Source organism: Sinohyriopsis cumingii, chromosome 4 (genome assembly GCF_028554795.1).
Source record: "Sinohyriopsis cumingii isolate HCF-2022 chromosome 4, ASM2855479v2, whole genome shotgun sequence".
Taxonomy (NCBI): Eukaryota; Metazoa; Mollusca; class Bivalvia; order Unionida; family Unionidae; genus Sinohyriopsis; species Sinohyriopsis cumingii.
In genome coordinates, this window is record NC_142964.1 from 86,311,044 (window position 1) to 86,335,879 (window position 24,836).

Below are 24,836 nucleotides of genomic sequence, written 5' to 3' on the forward strand. Positions count from 1 at the left end.
AAAATGAGCATATAATAAAAACGTTACTGCATTTGTATGGGAAAATATGAAGTCGTTTTGTCGGATGAATATACTGCACTCCCAAGGTCATGCAGTATTCCATCCAAATAACTTGTTCATATTTTCCCATACAAATGCAGTAACCTATAATTATTGATCTGTTTTATGCCACTTGAAATCTTTAGTAGTGGTTAATCTAATCATAATCCATTAAATGTCTTTAATCCTTTCTGAATTACTTCTGATCACACATAGTATAATTCATGTCAACCAACATTATACAACAAAGCCAAACTGACCTGCCAAAAAAATCTAAGTTAATTGATTTATGCTGCTTGAGATCTTAAGTAATCTGACCCTTATCTTTTATCTTTTCAGAATTAATATTAATCACACCTAGGATAATCCAAGGATTAATTTTATGTTATTATCAGTTGAATTGGCAATTATATTGTCATGGTAGGCCAATTCATAGTTATGTGATCGCAGGAAGTCTTTAGCATACATACATTTTTCGAAGCAAAGTATGGGAAAAAATTATTTTCCAGATTTTGTAAATAATAATTTAAAGTGGGTGATTTCATTGAGTGATGGGAGGGATGGAGGACACCCATCATCTTGTGACAACAATGCTACTTGACGTTTAATTGGCACCTTATAGCCATTACTGTGCTTAGGTACCATCATATGCTAATATAAACATACTTTAGATTAGAGATTTTGTTTTGTTTTCAGTTTTTAAAATATTTTGAGAAAACATTAGTGTACAATTATTTCAGACTTTCTGAAGTTGATCTTCTTGAATACTAGAGTATCGTATATGGACAAGGGAAATCTTTGAAGAAATTCATCCTTACAGCTTCAGTGAATTTATAATTTTTATTTTGCTGCATCTTACAATCATAGTTTTATCAAACTGATACACATGGTTCCTTTGGAATTTTTTCTTGAGGTTAAGAAATATCAAAGATAAAATGAGAGTCAGTTAATAACTACAAAAATGATCCTCCTTAATATGACTGAGTGTCATTTATTTGTGTTTTGTTACTGTAGGTCAAGAGAGAAATGAACAAAGGCTCTAAGAGGGAGATGACATTGTCAAAAATGTTGCTAAATGCTGATCTCATTCCTGCAGATGTTGGAAAAGCTGGGGCAGAACTCATTGCTTGTCAGGTACAATTAAAAAGACAGCTTCATTATCAAAGATCACACAGTTTTGTTCTTTATGGATAGGTGTATTGTTTTAAAGAAGTGTGATCTACAAGTAAACTTAAGAAATAGAATTTAGAAGTCTTGTCCTTTATGGACATGTGTCTTTTTTTTAAAAAGTGAAGTATGTAAATAAACTTAAGAAATGAGATTTCAATGTCTTGTCCTTTATGGACAGGTGCCCTTTTTTTATAAAGGATAGATTTATAAGTAAGTAAGCCACCATGGCAAGCAGTTACCAAAAATTTCTTTTTAATGGTGGTGATATTTACAGTTTGTAGATGTAGGGATTTGGTTTTGGAGTAGGTCTATGTGTATGTTTTTTTTCCTTCAAGACAGTTTCATTTCATCAGTGGATTATGTGTCTCTTGCAAAATTTGTGGGTTTTTTTTATTTTGAAAGTGAGCATTCTTTCTCATGTATGTGTACCATTGTGTGAGTTGACACTTTTTTGAGAAGACCCCAATGACTATCTAAATGTGCTAATTAAATTGTGCTAATTACACCACTTGCTCCACAATTTCACTGAGACTTTCGGATTACAATAAATTGTGCTGAACTCTCATTACCTGTCAACTTTAGTATGACAAAATGAGCAATCCAAAATATACTTATGGTGTTTTTCCATTGCTAGATCGTTCTCCTTTGTCCTTGAAGTCAACCATGCAGATTTAAAATTTTTACTATAGTTTTTAAATCAAAAGATATTTTGATTGGATATAATAAAAAATTTCTAAGGAAAAAGTTTTCCAGAAATTGATATTCATCCATTAATGTCAAATTTTAAATTGTTTCGTGTAGATTTCTCTTTGAACTTGAAGGAGATCTTAGATTATTGTATGATTTAATTTTGATGGTATGGCTGAAACAAATATGTTGCAAGCATCAAAACTGTCCTTTTGAATAATCCTCCTGTATTTCCCCCCACAGAACAGTTTTTATGAGTGTCAGAGTCTCTAACAAGTCCAGCCCCCCTTATGATAAAAAGTGAGCTATTTTAAAAATGCACATTACATTTTGTCAACATAGCAACCATTGTTATGCTGAAAGACAGAAACATGAAACTAGTCAGAATTATTTCTGAGATATCAACAATAAATTTTACAGTTTAAAAAGGGATGGAACAGATCAGGTTCATAAAGGTCAAAGGTCAGAGTGTAAAATATTTGTCGATTCTTTAATATGGAAGAAGCGAATTTGCTTTTTCATCATTTATTTTTTAATTTCATTGCAAATAACTGAAAAGAAACATTTTCACTATATATTTCTTTTACTTATTGCAACAGTTTTAAATTTAAGTTGACTCTATTCCTATATTCTAATTGTTGACACTCCTTAGCCCCATCCCAGCACATAGAGCTGGTTAGGACTTAGAAGTGACACCCTGTTTATAAGACTTCTAATTTCCCCATAATTAAGGTCACTAATCACACAAACATGCCTCATGGCAAATTATGTAAGGAAGAGCAAAATGAGCATAATTTGCTTGTTTTCATGCTTAGCATCAATATTAATGTACCATTTTATTCAGAACATCGTACATAATTATATAAAAATTCAAAAAATACATTTTTATATTTGTTTTAAGGTGGTGGTCTACAGTTTTATATTTTGCATAGGGTTAGAATTTTAAAGAAAAAGAATTTCCCCGGCTTTCCTCACTGGTTATACTAGCTATTTAAAAAAGACCTTGTATATCTTAGGTATAGTTCAAAGAACCTTTAATTCCCTTTATTTGGGTGTATGTTTGATTGGTGTAATATGGGTTATAGAGTATACAGCTTGGTCTTACTCCAGATGTGCACCTTTCAAAAAAGTGCTAGCTCCACATGGTCATTTTTACTCCCTGAACTTCAGAGGTAAATTGTATAAAAAAAGAGCCGATACCTTTTTTTCACATTTTGTATAGTTGGTAATTCATTCATTGCACTTTCAGTAGCTGGTATGGTCTAGTCTGGCAAAATTTATTTTCCCTATTTTAATAGCTGCTTCGGATAGTGTACTTTAGGCTAATTCAGGCTGATTTTTTTAGCACAAAGGAGCAATCATTTTAGTTAGCAGTGTGCTTAGATCATGTACAATTTCCAAAAGTACAATATCCAAAGAAATACCATCCACATTATATTAATGTAGCATAGAGGTATGCCAACATTCTCTCCATTGTGCATGTTTTAAATGCAAACGACATCACCTTACATACATCACTCTCTCAAAATTACATAATAACTGGTAAGCGCCCCCTTTAGCTCAAGGGAGCTTAAAGTTGTCTGCCGACAGATTTATCTCCTCTTACATATAAGACTTGGCGGCAAGGCATAAGGATATTTTAGTTTTTACTTCCACTTGTGCCAAGAAGTACGCTCTCATCACAAGAGACTGTGCAAAGCCAAAGCTAAATGTAAGATATGTCACTTCAAGTTGGAGGAGTTTTTTCACTTCTAAGGAAAATATAATCTATATTTCCAACTTTTTATCTCTTTCTCTCATGATAATGTTCTGTCTTTACAAATTAGTCACACTTTTTTGTTGTCACAATTGGGTACTTGCATGTTGAGCCTAAGTGACTTCACAGTCTGTTCGCACTAAACTTAATTTTACATGCAAGTCTCTATATAACTCCTGTATATGTGTAATTTCCTTTCTAACGGGTACATATTAGCTTTCATTGTGTCCAGGCACCATTTTAGTGTAATTGTATGGGCGGTCTCTGGGCCTTTTTTCCCTACAAGTATTGCCTCGTAATGGATTTTTTTGCACCTACTGGGCATATCTCAGTAACGTTGCCTTTATTCAATTCTTTGTGAAGGTTATTCGTGTGTAATGTAGATACTGCTACATTCTGTATTTATACCATTCTAGTTGGACATGTACAGTTCAGCGCTTTATACATGGTTCATTAAGTCACCTCCTGTGCATGCATGTTTATATAGGTGACCCTTGAGTTCTATTCATCTGCATAAATTTATATCATGTTGATCGAATACTTAGTCGCACGCACATGTAGCCCATGGTTTCATAGTTAGGTTCGGGCTACATTATATACATGCATGCATGTCTTTATGCATTGAAGAAACCCTTATATATGTAATTCCATTCTTTTTGTATATCATGGTGAGTTCTTTTAACATGTTATTTTTTGCCTTGGAACACCATGCTTCAATAATTCTATCTTTATAGGCCATCCTTGACCTCCCTACAGGTAAGCATGGTCATTGAAATTGCTAGCAATTTTTTTCCAGGTAACCATTATTTGTATAGCTCTGCACCCACAAACAGGTGGTATTGTCACACGGTATGCAACATAACATGTACAGGTACATAGATTTGTAAACAGGTGATATTGTCATTATAGTTTACCTCTACACTTCTTTACCTTATTAGACATTAATTTCTGGGTCACCCTCTGAATGAATTAGCTCAGTAGGACATTGAGTTCTAAAACAAGTGCAGGGCAACAACTTTATCCATTTTTCTCTATTTTGTCTTACATATTAGAACTATGGGTAAATCACAAACAACACACAGCTCAGACCAAAGGTGTCAATAGTCTGCATACTAATTTCTTCTACAGTATGAACCTTTATGGGAGCAAGGGAGATAATTCAACTTACCCTTGAACCACGAAGCACCAGACATTGACATGCTTGGAAACAGCTTGGCACCCAGGTCACTACCACAGGCCTTGTCATTTCTGGAACACCCCTTACCTTGCCTCCTTGGGGTCCAACATGATTCCTTCTGCGAAATGGGACAGAGCTAACAAGCAGCCAAGTTCCCTCTAATTCAGCAGACATACGGACAGGTTACATGGATCAAATATACCATAACCCATCCCATCTGATGATCCTAACAACATCTTCCTCACTCTGATGCCTATTTCTGTTACGACCGACCTAGGCCATATACTAGGGATCATGAAGGGCCAATCATCAATATTACAGGCTCAATCAATAACAGCCCAAGTTTGCATTACATCGAACACAACGTTTACAGGCATGTGCAGGGACCAGTCTAACTTGTACCACCTCATAACACTGGTTCAGCATGATACTACAAGTAGAGCCTCATGCCTCAACAGATGTCACCTCGCAATTTCTCTATATTCTGCCATGAGAAGAGTCCTTTTACTTTCTTGATTTCTAATTCAGGCATTCTCCATGTTTAATGAGCAAGAGACTGCATCACTTTTCACCAGGTGAATCTTAATGTGTTACATGGACTGTAGCCTTATCCATACAACTGGATGATATTGATTGTTCTAACAGTTTCATCGAATCTATCCTGTACAAGGGCACAGGAAGTTTCTGCCTTCTGACCTTCATTGAGGACATGTTTCCACTCCTGGAGCTTTGTTCCCTTCCAGCTTTATCGTCAAAATACACCAATGCTCCAGCATCTGTTGATCTTACAATGAACGGACAGTTCAGACTTAGTTACATTCACAGTTTTCGCAGAATTATGGACTTTCTAGCCCACCTTTTTCATCAGTTTGTCGGTGGTTCTGCATTTACACTCCCACCAGCTAATCATTCAGTACCCCAGCATTGACAGTGATCTTGCCGTGTTGGGGATAACATAGCCACACTCCATACGCATGGATCGGATGGCCTTTATTTACACTTCAGATTTAGTACACAATATCATTAACGTAATTCGCTGTGGGACTTTTATTTTCCCAGGTTATCTTCAAACTGATGTAACATGCCTTATCTTAAAACTCTATGCAGAACACCTAAACCATACATGGAGTCAATCTCAAGCTAAGAACACAACCTTGGTCCTCTACCACTCTGCTTAAGGTACCGATGGATGAGTACACTAACAAGCCATCAAGGAGACATGTTTCCCTCCCTCCTCAACCACAGCGTTGATACAGGGACAGTATGGAAATTCAAGAAAAGGACCCAAGGGTCACTCATAGGACATGAACCTCTGAAAGCCATCCTATCATAGCTTCATCAATTAATTACCATGCAGATATAGCACCAAGATGGTTCTTTTGTTTGTTCGACACCTTTTCCTTGGTCCCAGTGGCAAATGACTATCTATGTCTGGTCATCGGCCAAAACACCCTCAGTCATTTTCCTATGCCCCTCGGTTCCTTACAGGAACCCTACAGCACATTTTAAACAATATCCACGAGGGAGACTTTACCTTCACTCTGGGCTCAAATGGCACATACCTTTATATCTCTTCATAGGGTCCCAGGACATTCCTGAGAATTGCATACAGTGTCTCTCCATCCCTTGGTTCTCACACAGATCTGTACCTGATGGGATTGACCATTGGTAGGCCTGTTTGCGACAATAGGGAATGCCAAACCCTGTTCTTTGTCTCTCCCATCCCGGACCCAACAGCTTGAGCAGTGGACACCCTATCGTTGGATTGGACCAACCTTAACTCGTACACCAGCCACCAATACCTCTGATTCCAGCAAACAAGGGAATCAGCCTGTGACCCCATTTCATCACTCTCCAATGGAAGAAGTTGTGGATCATCAATCTGGCATCAGAAACCATGCAGAAGATTCAGGTTTTTCCTCATTTACTGAAACAAAGAATACGGCAGTTGTTCACCCCTGCCTGGAGCTCCTGGTCCTACATGTCTGTATCACATCAAGCAGGCTCTCAGACAAACAATTCTCACAGCCAGAAGTGGAGAGAACTGCTCAGATGCAACAGCCATCCACTCTAAAGCATATGAAGGCAAATGGCACTTTGCACCCACTGGTGTGCAACAAACATATCTTACCTCTCCAGGTATCGATATAGCAGATAGCTAATTTCATTCTCTGGTTCATTGAAGAGAGAAAATTAGCTCTAGTACGATCAAAGGCTCAGCAATAGCAGACACCTTTTGTCATCATGGGCATGAAGATATGGGACAAAACAAGGACATATCTGATCTCCTTGCAACTTTGAATATACACAGCCTAACATTAACCCTCTACCACAAGTGGAACCTATCTTGGGTATTAACTGGGCTGAACAAGAACCCTTTTGAACCAATTGCATGGGCATCTCTGGTGCACCTTTCCTACATGCCCTGCTTCCTCGTGGCCTTAGCAATGGCAGGCAGAATTAGTGAAATACATGCACTGTCCTCAGCCCCCAATTACCTGCAGTTTCGACAAGATAGGTCAGTCTTTCTTATGATGGAATCCTCTTTCATCACCAAGAACCGTTGTCCTTCCACAGGTAACCAGTCTTTTCTCATGAAACCTGTCTCATCTGGACACTTCAGCTGAAGGCCACTTACAAGACCTTGTCAGATCTTTGAAGTGATAACTTAATCAAATGGATCCGGTGCGTAGAGGGTGATCACGCTTTTTTCTATCTTTTAAATCAGGTCAAGATGATATATCAGCTCAGAATATCTCATCCTTGATCAAGTGGTTTATTCGCTCAGCATACAGGGAATTAACCCCGGTTCAGTGAACTTTTTTACGAATTTTGGCTCATGAGGTTAGATCAGTTGCCACCAGCCTAGCATTGAATGGAACTGTTCTCTCACAATCGACATTCAGGCTGTGGGATGGAGATTGGAATCCACATTTTCTAGCTTTTATCTCTGAGATTTGTCATCCCAAAGGGCCCAATTCGATCTGGTAGAACCCATATATGCAGCTCAACAGGTCACATTTCCAGGTTGATAAACAGCTTCTTAAGACGTGGCTTCATGACTTCTGCTGGATTTGTGTGGGGAAAATTTTTCCCTTTTGAAACCGTGTCCCGACAGATGGAGTCTCCTCCAGTCGGGCTACTTAGTAGCTGCCTCTCATACCTTAGGGGATAGGAGATTTTATCTTCGGAGTAAGAGGATATACCTCCCTCAACTTCTTACTTATTCTCCTAAGGTATTATGATTGATTAATATATTTGAAGAAGAAACCAATTTATATATAGTAAAATATGTTTCTTCAAACATACTTAGCCAGTCATAATACACATATGCCCTCCCAGTCTCCCTGCAGTTACATCCATAGTGAGTGTGCCTTCTGCTCCAGTAATAACTAAGATATCCTTACGCCTTGCAGCCAAGTTTTATATGTAAGGGAAGATCACTCTTCCTGATCACCAATGGGTCAGCAGACAACTTTTAGCTCCCTTGAGCAAAAAGTAGTATCTGGAAAATCTGGATTTGCAAGGTAGTAGTAGTTCTCCTAAGGTATTATGATTGGGTAAGTATTTTCAAGAAAGCATATTTTACTATAAAAGAAATTGGTTTCCACTTAGACGTTTGATTATTTTTCACTGTCAGATAAACAGGTGTATTTTTTATTGACCGTCATTAAATCCCCTACATTGTCATAGAACAGTATACCAGTAAAGACTAGAACTCATTGTTGTTGTTGTTGTTGTTGGGTTTAACGCCATTTTTCAGCACATGATAGGCAATGCATGGCGGCCAGTATTAATGGTGGAGGAAGAACCTGGAAAACCCCGGGAAGAACCACCGTCCCACGAGAAGATGCTGGCAAGCTTTCTCACATACCCACATTGGCTGAATCCTGGACTCGAACCCACGCAGACAGAGGTGAGATGGCAGTGATCTGTAATGGAGAGCGCTTTAGACCACTCGGCCACTCGGGGCCCCAGAACTCTATGTTAAATCCTCAACCATATTTTAGCACAATATACCCTCAAAGACAATACCTCATCATTAAATCTGCAATCGTGTCATAATACAGTATACCCTCAGAGACTAGAACTCGTCATTAAATCCCTGACCATGTCATAGTACAGTATACCCTCAAAGACTTGAAATCATTAAATCCCCAACCATGTCATAGGACAGTATACCCTCAAAGACTAGAACTCATCATTAAATCCCCAACCATGTCAGTGTACAGTATACCCTGAAAGACTAGAACTCATTAAATTCCCAACCATGTCATAGTACAGCATACCCTCCAAGACTAGAACTCATCATTAAATCCCCAACAGTGTCATTGAACAGTATACCAGCAAAGACTAGAACTCATTGTTAAATCCTCAACCATATTTTAGTACAGTATACCCTCAATGACTAGAACTCATCTGGGACCAGAAGAATGATAACTGAATATCAGGTTGGTAAAATCAGTATATACTATTAATAGAAGTTCATGATGGGTAAATGAGAACTGTTTCACAAGATCAGTTTGCACATCAGTGAGCAGCAAAATGTTTTGATTCGAAGTAAATTTCAGTTTTAAATTTTTGAACTGACTTTATTTTATTTTTGTGCCTATTTCAGAATTTGGTGGGTGTATTTGTGGACACCATGCACCAGAATTTGGCCCGAGTAAAGGCTTTAGAGGATGAGATTGATCGACATAAGAAACACATAAATTCTCTGAAGAGTGAGCTTAATGATGCCCTGAGACGGGAACTAGATGATGGGGAGGTACACTTGAGATCAGCCTGTATTTATGTCACCATTTCTAGATCACAAAATTAAAATGTACTAGAGTTAATTTGTTTTAAAGACAAAAAGCATTTCCTCCCAACCCACCAACCCCCATGATAATTAATGTCATTCTGTGACACTATACATGACAGAAGGAAGGAAAAATCCAGCAAGGTAAATAAAATGAAATTCTGCATGCAGCATGATACTGAAAGTCCTATATGTTTAAAGTAGTGTACATGGAGCTTTATGATTAGGATTAATTTTAATATTTGTCCACAAGAGGGGTTAGGAGTCTAAGGTGTTGGACAAAGCTGAGATGGGCTAAGAGTATAATGTGTTGGACAAAGCTAAGAGGGGCTAGGAGTCTAATGTGTTGGACAATGCTAAGAGGGGCTAGGAGTCTAATGTGTTGGACAATGCTAAGAGGGGCTAGGAGTCTAATGTGTTGGACAATGCTAAGAGGGGCTAGGAGTCTAAAATGTGTTGGACAATGCTAAGAGGGGCTAGGAGTCTAAGGTGTTGGACAAAACTAAAAGGGGCTAGGGGTCTAAGGTATTCGACAAAGCTAAGAGGGGCTAGGAGTATAATGTGTTGGACAATGCTAAGAGGGACTAGGAGTCTAAGGTGTTGGACAAATCTAAAAGGGGCTAGGGGTCTAAGGTATTGGACAAAGCTAAGAGGGGCTAGGAGTCTAAGGTGTTAGAGTTAAGTGGGGCTAGGAGTATAAGGTGTTGGACAAATTTTAATATTTGTCCACAAGAGGGGTTAGGAGTCCAAGGTGTTGGACAGAGCTAAGAGGGGTTAGGAATCCAAAGTGTTGGACAAAGCTAAGATGAGCTGGCAGTCTAATGTGTTGGACAAAGCTTAGATGGGATAGGAGTCTAATGTGTTGGACAAAGCTAAGAGGGGCTAGGAGTCTAATGTGTTGGACACAGCTATGATAGGCAAGGAGTCCAAGATGTTGGACAAAGCTAAGATGGTATAGGAGTTTAAGGTGTTGGAGAAAGCTAAGAGGTGCTAGGAATCTTAGGTGTTGGACAATGCAGATAAAGATTTATGTTTGTAAAAATACTGCAGACAAATTCAATCCAAGTACAAATAATGCTTTAATGGCATAAAAATCCAATAATCTATGTGTACCTTCAAACCTGCATGCCCAGTTTTATTTATCCATCTTATATAGTTTCTGCAAAATTGTGCTGGCCGTATATAGTCATGAAAATGTTGATACATTACAGCCTGGCTCCATAGTTATGAAAATATTGACATGCTACAGGCGGGTCCTGTAATCATGACAATGTTGACACATTACAGCCTGGCACCATACTCATGGAAATGTTTTCACACTACAACCTGGCTCCATAGTCATGAAAATGTTGACATGCTACAGGCAGGTCCCATAATCATGAAAATGTTGACACATTACAGCGTGGCCACATAATCATGAAAATGTTGACACATTACAGCCTGGCCCCATAGTCATAAAAATGTTGACATGCTTCAGACTGGCTCCATAGTCATGAAAATGTTGACTCACTAAAGCCTGGGTCCATAGTCATGAAAATGTTGACATGCTATAGGCTGGCTCCATAGTCATGAAAATGTTTTCACACTACAACCTGGCTCCATAGTCATGAAAATGTTGACATGCTACAGGCGGGTCCCATAATCATGAAAATGTTGACACATTACAGCCTGGCCCCATAATCATGAAAATGTTGACACATTACAGCCTGGCCCCATAGTCATAAAAATGTTGACATACTTCAGGCTGGCTCCATAGTCATGAAAATGTTGACACACTACAGCCTGGCCCCATAGTAATGAAAATGTTGACATGCTACAGGCTGGCTCCATAATCATGAAAATGTTGACTCACTACAGCCTGGGTCCATAGTCATGAAAATGTTGACATGCTAAAGGCTGGCTACATAGTCATGAAAATGTTGACATGCTACAGGCTGACCCATAGTCAAGAAAATGCTGACACTGCAACCTGGCCCCATAGTCATGAAAATGTTTACATGCTACAGGCTGGCTCCATAGTCATGAAAATGTTGACATGCTACAGGCTGGCCCCATAGTTATGTAAATGTTGACACACTGCAGCCTGGCTCCCAAGTAATGAAATTGTTGACACACTACAGTCTGGCCCCATAATCATCAACCTGTCAATATTACCCTGTAGTCACCAAAATTTAGGGTGCAAAATTTGATCTCTGACTCAAAACTCCAAATTTCAAAAAAGTACTTAAAGTCTTTAAAGATCTTAATCATTTGGCATTTGTAGAGATTATCATGATATGTCATGTTATTTTGATCAAGTGTCATATAAATGTTGTCAGAGCATTCTCTCATCTTTTGCAAGTGAAGAGATACCTTTATTTCTGATGTTAATGATGAAATACAGGATCAGTGTGGTTTATAAAATATTTACCATTAATGAGCTTCTCTATCCCTTTCACCAAACACTCCTTATGATTTACCATAAACAGGGAATCTCATTTGCACGACAGTAGGGAATGAGTGATATTTTTGGTGGGGAGTTTCCAGTTCCCCATTATCTTAGTAATTTACTATTTTCATGAGGTACCAGCTGTTAGCTCACCAGGAGGTTCCCTTTTAATCAGGTGTACTGTGCATTAGAACACCCAAATATAGTGCTCACAAGAGACTTAAATTAATGAGCTGATTCTGTATATTCATACAACAGAATCCATCATTCATGTGAAATCTTATGCATGTTTCAGCCTGATCTTCCAACAAGAGACATCTACAGGATAGGGGAGGAGGCTCCTTTGGAAGATGTCTCTCCACAGGAGGATGCTTTTCTACCCCTCAGGTAAGGAAAAAGTATAAAATATAAAATTGCCCTTTAGGTATTGCTCACACATCTCTCAAAACGCTACTGTCTCCATATATTTTTTCTTCCAGTATCATTCAAAATGGACTTTGTTGGTATTTTCAAAATGTGTGAAACAACTACAATTTTAGCTCTTGATTTTGTTGAGCATATTGTTTCATGTTCCCACTTTTTATACACCACACTACATGAGGCAGAGCATATGATGTGATGATACTGTCTTTTCATCTGTCTCTTACCAGTTTTGTTTTGCGATCATGTATAGATACCAAACTTTGTGAATGACTTGTACTTAGGATTAAAAGGTCAGGTCCAAGGTCACTATGACTGGAAAAAGAAATATGGTTTCTGTACAATAAGATGAGTTATCCTTATTCAACACTCATCAAACGTTGTGGATGGCTTGCACTTTGAATAAGAAAGATCTCTATCAAATTATGGGGAAGAATTTAAAGGTCAAGGTCCCTGTGACCTATAAGAAGAAAAATAGTTTCCTTCACAGTCTTTATTAATGGTTTGCACTTGGGATAAAGAAGACCTATATAAATTTCTAGGCCAAAAATTCAAAGGTCAGGGTCACTGTGAATGAAAGTGGAATAATTGTTTCTGTGCAGTGACTTGAGTTACATACATACATACAGTGTGACCCCATTATAACACGGTAGTTGGGAGCCATAGGACCTGACCATGTTATAAGCAACCAGGTCAGTTAGCTGAAGAAAATGATGCATGTATCCCAAAACAATTTGCCCCGGGGTGGTGGGGTGGGGGTGTAGGTAATAAATGCGGGTGGTAAAATACGTACTTCATTGGCACAGTTACCATCTTAAATTGATGCATATTAAATGGGAAATGCACCTGTATTGAAAACAGAGAAGGCATATAAAATATTTTACTTTATTTAGAGAACCATGGATTGGTACTTATACATTTTTTACTGTTTGTATATACTTGTCTAATGCATAGCATGAATAGAGTATCAACACCATGTACTCACCTGCAAATCTCATTACATACATTGAATCCACAATACAAGTAATTCCATCGAAAATATGCACACACACATTTAAAATATTCAGTAATTTTGTTACAGGTCATATAGGTCTGAATTCAGTGGATAAACATAGGACAATCACGTAATGAATGAAGAAGCACATTTACTTTTCAGTATGTCCCAAGTCGGTAAAAGTTACTTTGTGTTTTAAGCCACTGTTGGTAGCGTTCAAAAGCATAAACTTTTTCCCGGCAAAAAAGAAACTTTCACGGCACAGGAAACGTGCTCATCAGATTCCATTGCTTTTATTTAAGTTTGATACTGACTTCCTTTGAAGAAAAGTTCTTTGTTTCTATTGAAGATTGTAGTTTGTTTTCTTTGATGAAAGATGCATGTGTCATTGAAGTCACTGCTAAAGGCCGGCTTTAGAGAACCAAACAAATGCCTGTTTCTTATTGTGGCGGCAATATCAAATAATCATATTGCATGATTGAGACTGATTTTGTCCATTTGCTTAAAATGTTTTCATAACATTCAGTGCTTCAAAGGTAATCTGTTTTCTTTGAAATTACAGCAAACTATTTTATCTGGGTACATTTTTAAAAAAGAAATTGGCTGTTGTTTGGTAGATTGTAGCTACTGTTTCCTGTTTCTCTCTGCCTCTTGAATAGACCAACAAGTAAGATTTTTTTTTTTTACGTTTGTGGTAGTGGAGTTCTAGTTCTGCTTTCTTTCACACATGGAAATGAGGCTAACTTTGGGTATTGTGAATATGGTACCATATAATGAAGAGAAATGCCAGATGTTACTCATGTAAATTTCCCAACTGGTGACATCTTTTGAACTTGCCAATAGGACTGACACCAGTTTAACCCTTTACCTCATAGAGCCTAGTGACAAAGTGCAGCACGCTATAAATAGAACACCTGTTACCTAGCAGACCGCATCCGCATAGGCATGCCTGTGAATTGTTAAGCAATGTAGTGGTGTTACGTTTAACAGCAGTTTTAACCATTTTACGTTTAAGGTAGACATCTATTATATATGGAAAAATTGAAGAGTAAAGTCCGATTGTTATAGCTGTGTAATTATTTTTCACAGAAGAATATTTAATGTGCTTTAAAATCGAGAGAGAACTCATTCACCGTCATGTCAGTGAGGCCGCGTGACCGACCGTAGCTGCCATTTCCCATACTCGAAATTTACACGTTTTTCGTCTGCGTCTACATCACTAAGTCATCTGAATTTGATAATCAATAAAAACTAATTGCTGCTTACATAAATATCATAGCCTTTACCAAAGTTATTGAATCTTTCGTGGCTGAGATTCTACTCGTGAAAACTTCGTAAGTACTGAATGAAATCCTGCCTGTGAACTGTTAAGCAATTTAGTGTATGTTATTAACAACAATTTTAACCATTTTACATTTTTGGTACACATATATTATATGTGGAAAAATTTAAGAGTAATGTCCGATTGTTACAGCTGTGTAATTATTTTCCACAGAAGAATTTTTTTATGTGCTTCGAAATCTTGAGAGAACTCGTTCACCGTCATGTCAGTGAGGCCGCGTGACCAACCGTAGTTGCCATTTCCGATACTCGAAATTTACAAGGATTTCGTGTGCGTCTATATCACTAAATCATCTGAATTTGATAATTTATAAAAACTAATTGCTGCCTACATTAATATCAGAGCCTTTACCTAATTTATTGAATCTTTCGTGGTTGTTATTCTAATCGTGAAAACTTCGTACGTACTGAATGAAATCCGCGGCTGCCATTTTGGAGAGTGGAGATTACGACCCAGTTACTTTAAATAGCAGATATCGACCAGTGCATGAATAGCGACCACGTGATCTGACGTAATTGTCATTAGTAGAAATGAATGTAGTATGTAATAGGGGGGTTTTCCCCGAAGGTGGCGCTACGAAAACTATCTCAAAATGGCTGCTGTTTACAGCAGGCGTCAAAAGGCGCTTCTATGCGAATCTTGCAGAGGCGTCAAAAGGCGCTTCCATGCGAATGGAGTATAGGCGTCCAAAGACGATTGTATGAGGTAAAGGGTTAAAGCAACATATAGCATGAGCCAAGATCAAAAACAATTGCTGCCTAAGTACAGGAAGAAGAGTACATGCACTTGAAAAAAATCTTATTTGTTTGGAATGGAGAGGTCATTATACTTGCAAAGAAAATTAGACATCATGCAAAATGGTCATTTTTGGGATTTAACCCTGTAAATGGAGTCTATATGGATATAACTGTGAATATTCAAACCCTGAAGGAGTATGGTATGTATTTTCATAGTTTACATTTACTATTTAATTTATAATTTTTTTCTCTTTTGGACAAAAGCTTCAGCTAAACAGGGGCAATAAGGTGAAGATAAAAAGATAAAAACCCACAAAGACCTGGAATCTCTCTCTCTCTCTCATATATATATATATATATATATATATATATATATATATATATATATATATATATATATATATATATATATATATATATATATATATATTGGGCCATATTTTATTTTGTTCATCAGTGCAAGAAGAAAAATGCAAGGGAATAAATATGCATCTCTCTCTATATCTCCCCAACAACAACAACAAAAATGTGGAAAAAGCATTAAATCAATGATGCAATTTCCCTATTGCTGGTAATCTGAAGTATCTCACATTGATGCTTTTAGTATTTATGAAACTGGAAGTTATAACAGTTTAATTCCACACAGCATTGCAAATTTGATCCCATCTGTAACTCAATTGATTTTCAGTCAGCATCGTTATATGTAGCTAAAAGTACATAATACATTTAAAATACTTAATGTGAAACAAATTAGGTACTTTTAGTTGAATTTATTGATCCAGATGAGAAAGGTTACGGAGTTACAGATGGGATAAAATTCGTGATGCTGTGAGGAACAAAGTGAAAAAGACAAAGCCAAGGTATTGATCTGGCCTCGTCTTATACTCAGCATCGACTTATATATGGATGAAGGCTGGAAAATTTGCCAAATTTGCTCATTCAGCTTATACTCCGCATCGACTTATAGGCCAGCAAATATGGTAAGCTAATTTTCCAAAAATTCAATTTATTCATATTGTAATACAGTCCTACCTGTTTATGTTGACATTCAGCACATGGTTGCATAGTTGTTATTTACATGCTTCCAGTACATGTACTTAAATTGTCCTAGATTTTGGTCAGTCTGTTCCCATCTTATTGTGGCTACCAAAGGGATGGGGCTATTCACAGGGAAATGAAAACATGTCAACAAATTGGTTTAAGCAGTACATGTATTTAGTTACAGAAGTCATCGTGAAAAGTACATAAAAGCGAAAAAGAGATATGTGGCCGATATGATTAATGAAGGCATAATATTGTATTCATTGACACATCCTAAATAAAGTTAAAAAGGAAACTGTCACAGCACAATAAACTTGTTTTAATCACCGATCACTTTGGAAAATGCAAGAATCGATCAGATTTCATTGCTTTTATTTAAGTTGCCGCAAGAGACCAACTTTATAGGACCAAACAAAAGCCTGTTTTTTTCTCTGACCACAACATTAAAGCCTGGCGGCAAGATCAACTAATTGTTGAATAAAGTACAGGTCAGAGATAGCCGCTTGCCGACATAAATGATTAGGTGGGAAAATTGAAACCTGTCGGCTAATTGTTGAACAAAGTATGGGTCAGAACTGGCAGCGTGTCAACATAACAAAGGATTTGTTCAAGCTGGGACCAACGGCTTCTGTCAACATGTATGTTTATTTTTTATCTCGACGTCAACATAAGCATGACAATTTTAGGTAGTAATAGTAGACCAAGGGACTGGGACTTTGCTTTTTTGTCGAAATAGATGGCTTGTCAACATAAGTGATGTCGATATAAGTAGGTAGGACTGTAGTGGGTGTTTGCTTCACCAGGTCATGTGGCTTTTATGTTGCCATATAAAATATATGAATGATATGACTGTTTTAAAAAAAATGGTTTTAGATAATCATACATCTAAAATTCTAAGTGTCTTAGCATAATGGCAGTGTATTGGCCTTTTCTGATTGATGGATTGATTAATCTTTATTTGGAAAGAAACGCATTCAGTTGTCTACCTTGAAATCAGCAAATAATTTTCAATTTGAAGTAGACCAAAATGAGTTTTATTTTTTAAATGAATATCTGAGCCACCAAGTTCAAAGGTCACTGGATGATGCTATGTACTCATAAATACTGTGTTGGTGTATTTGTGTAACTGTACTTGTGTATTTACTTTGGAATCAAGCAGAAATTCAGTTACTTTGTTTCTTATAGAGTATTCTTTTTATTATTCAGCCTTAGGTGGAAAAATAAAACGAGTATTTAATAAAATGGTTACTCCATTTGAATAGAAAAATATGAAAACCTTTTATTGGAGCTCTACTGCACTTCTGACATCATTCAGTATAGCTCAGAATAACTTGTTCATATTTTTCCATGCAGATGTGGTAGCCTATAATTGAGGCACGTAATCTTTGTCTTCAACCTAAAGGAGTCAGTGTTCATACAAAAATGTTAACAAAATGTTTCAGACAATATCTTTGATGTGGTTATCAATTAGGTGCACTTTACAACAGTCATGGAATCTCTTTAGTACTGTACCAAAATACCTACAATCTGTAATGCCCAATCCAGCATAGAAATCCCAAATTTACATGCTGTCTTGTATATATAGGGAACTCGGAATAGGAGGTGTATAACTGTAGTCTGAACAGCAATTAAACTTGATAGCATTGAAAATCATACGCACAGATAACCTATAAAACAGACACTAGAATTCGACCTGCAGAATCATAGACATCTGGAGACAGAGCTTGTCCTAGGAGTATTGATATGCTTCTTAATTTGTTTTGTTTTTTCAGGGAAGATTCAGAAATCTCATTTAGCCTTGGGAAATCCAACAATGCCAAATCACCAAAGAAATTAGATAGGCAAGTAACAATAGATGCCTATTTTCTTTGATGCTTCTTGATTGTCTGAACCATACATGAGGAGACATGTGTAGTTTTTAGCTCACATGGCTGTAAGGCTTATTGTGTGGCCCTGCATCCAACATCTCTCTCAACAATTGCTTCTTACCACTCTCAGTTCCAATTTCAACCAAACATGGAATATAGGTTTATGTTATACAAATCTTGGACAAGGTTGTTAATGAGTGAGATTCATGCATATAAATGAGGTGATCTTGCATCTTATTTGTTAACCTTTTTCCTGATCTGATTTTGATCAAGCATGGAATAAATGCTTATAGTATTAAGAACTCAAATAAGTTTGATAATAAGTGGAATCCAGGCATACTAATGAGGTAATCTTGCATCTGATTGGCTGAGCTTGTTATCACTGGGGAGGCTGCATTTATGACCGAATTTGGATCACTTAGAATCCATGCCTATATCATCTAGATCTTGGATGAGTTTGATAAGGAGTAAGATCCATGTATATTAATGAGGTAATCTTGCATCTGATTGGCCAATCTTCTTACCACTCTGGAAGCCAAAATAAAAGCGTATTAAAGCAAGGCAAGTAACATGTGATCAGGTCTATTGAGAATAACAGGTTTGGGGTTGAGAAGAGAGTTCCCCTCCCTGGAAAACATTTAAAATCTTTTAAAAGAATCATTTTGTAATGCAGGATTCATGAATTTCAAAACAGCAAATTATATAAATTAGCAAAAAAATATACATTGCTGATTAACTTGAGCAAACCATAACTTACAGCTGAAGAAAATATATAAAATGTATAAAATAAAAATATAATGTGAAAGTAAATAAAAATCAACTTCTGAGTATATAAATTAATGAGGATGTTTGTTCATTTCTGATACACGCAAGTAATCTCATTGTACAACAAAACTTAAAAGCAACGAAACACATTAAAACGGAAGAAACGCCTTTAATATTTTTCATTATGTTTGTGTTGTCACATGTTTGTGCATTTTTTATGCCATTTGATAATCTTATTAGTCATACATTTGTTTAACATTTTTTAATGGTATTTTGGTCTAAATAATAATTATAAATAAAACCAATAAGCCAGTATGCTTTATTCCTTAGCCACTTCCAGATTTAATAACTTCATGAATCTTAATATACAGACCTTCAGATATTCTGAATGCCAACCCAAATGCTCTTACCATACAACAGAATTAAATAAAAGTAAAAAATAATTGAACAATTCCAGATTTTCTGAATTTTATACCCGGAGTGCAGTTAATTTCATTCATAAGCAACATCATGCTCATTATTGCTATTTATCCCACTATCTATAAGTGCATCCTGGATATCGAATAGAAAGCACAATTCATTAATGTCTATCCTTGCAGGTTGTTTGCAAATATTCAGCACATTATATCAGGCAAATGCAAATTATTTAAGTAATTATAAAGAGAGAATATATCTATTGTCAGGCATCATGTTGATGAGTAATACTGACAAGGTCTTCTTTTAGGTCATGCAGCCATGGTTTATTTTCTGTAAATGGAAGGGGGGGGGCAGAATATTTTTTGTAACAACCTATCCAATTTTTATTTTAGCATGAAACTTGAAACACATATTTTGATAAGTCAAATAGACTCCAGAGTTTCACTACATGTTTGAACTTGGTTTCACAAGCTTACATTTGTCAGTTACCCCTGTGAACAATATCAGGCCCACTTTGGCCTCTTGTTATTTTTTGCTGATTAATATAAAGAAAAATTTAACATGATGAAATTTTTTAAACTTTCCAAAATAAAATTCAACATGCTTAATATTTTTGTACAGTTGCATGTGTCACGGTTATCTCACCAGTTTGTTGACATCATGATATAAGTGTATGATGAACAAAGTATTGGGAAACAAAACACCTTATTTAAAATGCTAAATCATATACCTTACAAATTAGATCCCTGCTTGTATTTCCCCCTTTTCTTCTTGGCCCTAGTGTACTTGTATTAGAAGAAGTCACAAAATGATGTAATGCCATTACTTCAGTTTTCAGTTTCTCCATCAAATACATTACCGTATGACATAAACAGGATGAAAACACTCTGCTACTTCCAAAGACCTGTATTTCAGAAAAGATTTAAAAAATCATTTTGTTCATAAAATTGTCATGTAGTCCAAGGGAAGTAACTCTTACAATTACCCTGCCCCCACAAAGTTGCTACCCATATGATACATGTTTAGCAGTTTAAGATTTTGCTTTGGAATGCAATTACTGTTCATGGTGCCTCCTGAATTGATTGCCGTTTACCATTTATCCAGTGTTTCAAGCCATCCATCTTAAACTTTCAGTTATTTAGACAGCTTTAGTTTAGATAGTCTGTGAGCAATTTGGGTTTTTTTTTTTCCTTTTTTTTTCTCCAGTCATTATGGATTTGTTTGTAAACCAGCAAGTCAGGCATGTCTGCCATATTCACATTTGTAATTATTGAGTTGAGTAGTAGAAAGTGCAGTTCATTTATTAATTTGTGTCTTATAAGGTATTTTCTGTTTGTGAGTGACATGTAATTTGTGTGTATTCATTACATATTGGTCTCACTCTCTCTATCATTTCAGAGATGCTTTCAAACAAAATATAAGAAATGAAAATGCTTCAACTCTAATGACAATCATGAGATATGGTTGGCATGCACTAAGCATTAGTTGTTAATCCATGTAGTGTCTGCAGTAAATGGGCTGAATAAGTGTGATCTGATGTCTTGCATAAACAATTTAAGGGCCGAGAGAATGGGACATTGTCCAAAACATTATGTTTGGAGTCTTCATCCCCTGCCTAATTCTGGTGAAGATGATCTGCATGGATCTTACAGTGACTATAATACCTTATGACAAAGATGCTGTCACTACAAACCTTGCCTATGCTTTATTACAGTTACCAAAGTGTTGCATTGTACATCCAGCTACATGGCATTTCATTACTTGATTATCTTTACAATTATACACTGGCAAATTAGAGAATACAGATGAAAATTTTCCACCTCCTTTGGGGAACCCATTGGACATAATTCCCTCCACCTGACCACACATGGCTTTATTGCTAAGTAAGTCCAGGTGAATGATGTTACATCCTAACTTTGCCAGCCATTACAGCTAGCAAAGCCCACACTAGCCATCCAGTTTTATCCTGGCTGCCAAATGTCCATCCAGTCACTTGACCAACATGGTTATGAGTATATCACAGGTATATCAATAATCAATGATATTGGACTCTTGAGCCACTTGGTGATCAATGGTTCCATCTACAGTAGCCACTAAAAGTTTTCCAGGTGTTCTGTTTAGCCATCTGTCAGTCCTGGCATTGCACATGTTGCCAATTTTGAGAGACTACTGTTAATATGTCTGCCCCTCTGTGTTTTAAGATTGAGGATTGAGAGACTACTGTTAATATGTCTGCCCCTTTGTGTTTTAAGATTGAGGATTGAGAGACTATTGTTAATATGTCTGTCCCTCTGTGTTTTAAGATTGAGGATTGAGAGACTACTGTTAATATGTCTGCCCCTTTGTGTTTTAAGATTGAGGATTGAGAGACTACTGTTAATATGTCTGCCCCTTTGTGTTTTAAGATTGAGGATTGAGAGACTACTGTTAATATGTCTGCCCCTTTGTGTTTTAAGATTGAGGATTGAGAGACTACTGTTAATATGTCTGCCCCTCTGTGTTTTAAGATTGAGGATTGAGAGACTACTGTTAATATGTCTGCCTCTTTGTGTTTTAAGATTGAGGATTGAGAGACTATTGTTAATATGTCTGTCCCTCTGTGTTTTAAGATTGAGGATTGAGAGACTATTGTTAATATGTCTGTCCCTCTGTGTTTTAAGATTGAGGATTGAGAGACTACTCTTAATATGTCTGCCTCTTTGTGTTTTAAGATTGAGGATTGAGAGACTATTGTAAATATGTATGCCCCTCTGTGTTTTAAGACTGACAGACAAGTGTTTAATGCTATGCCCAAACTGATGAGGAAAGTTGTGTCTGTTTCCTGACTGCTTCACTTGGTGTCCTTGGCCAGTTCCATCATCTGGTATCAAACAAACATATCAGCCTACTCCTGGCTTTGATTCATCAGTTCAGCAACATTTTCCTTTTTCTCTTGGAGCAGATGAAGTTTGCTTCTGTGACAACCAAAAGGTATTGCTTCATTATTTTTAACGTGCTCAGACATGATGGGGGATATTGGTCATAACAAGGATCATACCACTCTATTAAATTTCAACCTGTCCAGGGTCCTGCTCACTTGCCTTGATTCCCAAATGTATCCTCTAATGGGTCTTGATGTAGTTTACTCACCTTCTTTTGAGCCCTTCTTCAGCTTCACAGAAGCTGTTATCGTATGAAACTTGCTTTCTGATAGTTCTGGTTTCAATGTGCAGGGTGAGCAAGCTGCATGCCCTGTTTATAGACCTGAATTACTACCAGTTGTGATCAGGTTGATGATGCAATCTGGTTTTTCTGCAAGAATAAATATAGGTTGCTGTCTGTGGGCAAGAATCAATAACCCTCTCACTTGAAGTGATCTGTTTAGAGAGACAAAGCTGCAGAGACATCATGCTGCTTGTGCTAGATTAAGTTCCTTGATCAAAATTTGTGGATGGCTTACTTTTTGGATAGTAAAGAAGCCAGTAGATTCTGGTCTAAAAAGTTCAGAAGTCATGGTACGTTTGATAAGACAATAATGGTTTCTTTACATTAATTTAGTGGGTTAAGTGCCTACATTGTGGACTGTTAAACATTGAGCATGATATACCATTTATGGTACTCTTGTTCATTATAGTAAACTATATTGATCACTACAGTGTACTACCTTATTTTTGATAGTCCACTACCTTGTTCACTATAGTACACTGCCTTCTTCACTGTAGTACACTCAATTCCACAAGGGTGTAATGTTTTGTTTAGGTACAGCTGCACAGTTAGGACCTAAGATTCCAAACCTTTAAAGAAGAGCAGAGTGTTCAGATTCTTCGTCAAATGTTCACATGCCTCTGTATTAACATTATTTGTGATGTAATTCTTCATCTTATTATTTGATTTCAAAGAAAAGCTCCCCAAAATTTCTTGATTTTTTTTGTCAGTGCTGACTTATGTGTGAGATTGAAAAGTATTTTTTAAAATATACTCAGGAAGATATGCGTAGTCCTCTATGATTGGACTTTGTCTTCCATCCATTTTTACTGGATTTATCACTTGCTTATTTTACAAAACAACATTTGTGTTTATATGGTATGTGCACTTTTTGGAAAGCATGTAGAATAAGTGAAAACCAATTAGATTTTGTAATAACTAGTATTTGTATGATAATGGATCATGTAAGAATAATGACCATACATTATTTGCTATATATAAATATTTGCCAGAGCACTAGAGAAAGGATTGAACCCTCTGCACTAAGTTTGCTTGCACTATGACAAACACGTGCAAAAGCCACACCAAGTATGATTCTGTTATTATTCAACACAACTTTTGTAAGAGCTTAAATCAAAACTATCAGTCATTCAAATTCTCTTTTCTTTTGTATATCCAGGTCTTCACCATACAAAACTCCACACAGATCCACAAGGACAAACAACATCCGACCTAAGGCATATGAACCAGGAGGAAGATAACCATAATATTGCATTAAATCAGCATTCACCTGTACAGTTTGGCTACAGAATGATTTTAAGTTAAAGGACAAATGTCAACAATTGTTGAAGGAAAACAGAACGTTATTTAAAAGAAGTAGGCATATTTTTAAAAATGCATTCATACTTTATTTATGATATGGTACAGTTTGTAGCACTGTCACCATATCTCAGGTGTATCTGTGATCATTTGTACAGTTGTACTTGTTATTTTTATGTCCATGCATTTAAAGTGAAGGTATGGATTATGTAATTTGCCCATGCACGCACATGTACATGAATAATGTCATGTAACCATTCTTAAACTGTTTAAGACAGATACTTTAAACTTTGGGATTGGGATGGTCAATAGATATGAATAATTCTTTCATAATTTGATCTACCCAGGAGGTGGAACAGGGTGGGGAGGGGAAAGGGGGAGACACTTTTGCATATATGTAATTGTATGTAAAATGTATAGCAATTTCAGGTATTATGTCATGCAATTCATACTCAAGTCATTCAAGACAGAGAATTGAAACTTTGAAGTATGAATGGGGTTGATATACACAGTAGTTTTTTAACTTTGATCCACTCCCAGAGAGCTGAGCTGGTGGGGGAGGGGCACGTATATGCAGGCAAAACCATTTACATCTGCTCATAATATAATCATTAATTTAGAACTGTTATTAAAACAAATGTAGGTTGCAAGTTTCAGGAATTATTTCCTTTGCGTTTTTCAAATTAAAGAA

General features: G+C 36.6%; 1 protein-coding gene across 1 annotated transcript in view; it reads left to right on the plus strand.

Moving 5' to 3' along the window:
* The window catches only part of LOC149801593 (coiled-coil domain-containing protein 171-like), a 124,586-nt gene extending 100,499 nt beyond the window's left edge, over positions 1–24,087 (plus strand). Inside the window, exons 28-32 of the mRNA XM_089956814.1 lie at positions 1,054–1,173; positions 9,448–9,597; positions 12,354–12,445; positions 18,365–18,433; positions 24,006–24,087. Of these exons, the coding sequence (XP_089812940.1) occupies positions 1,054–1,173; positions 9,448–9,597; positions 12,354–12,445; positions 18,365–18,433; positions 24,006–24,087 (513 nt within the window). The remainder of the gene's footprint in view (positions 1–1,053; positions 1,174–9,447; positions 9,598–12,353; positions 12,446–18,364; positions 18,434–24,005) is intronic.
* Positions 24,088–24,836: the final 749 nt, after the last annotated feature.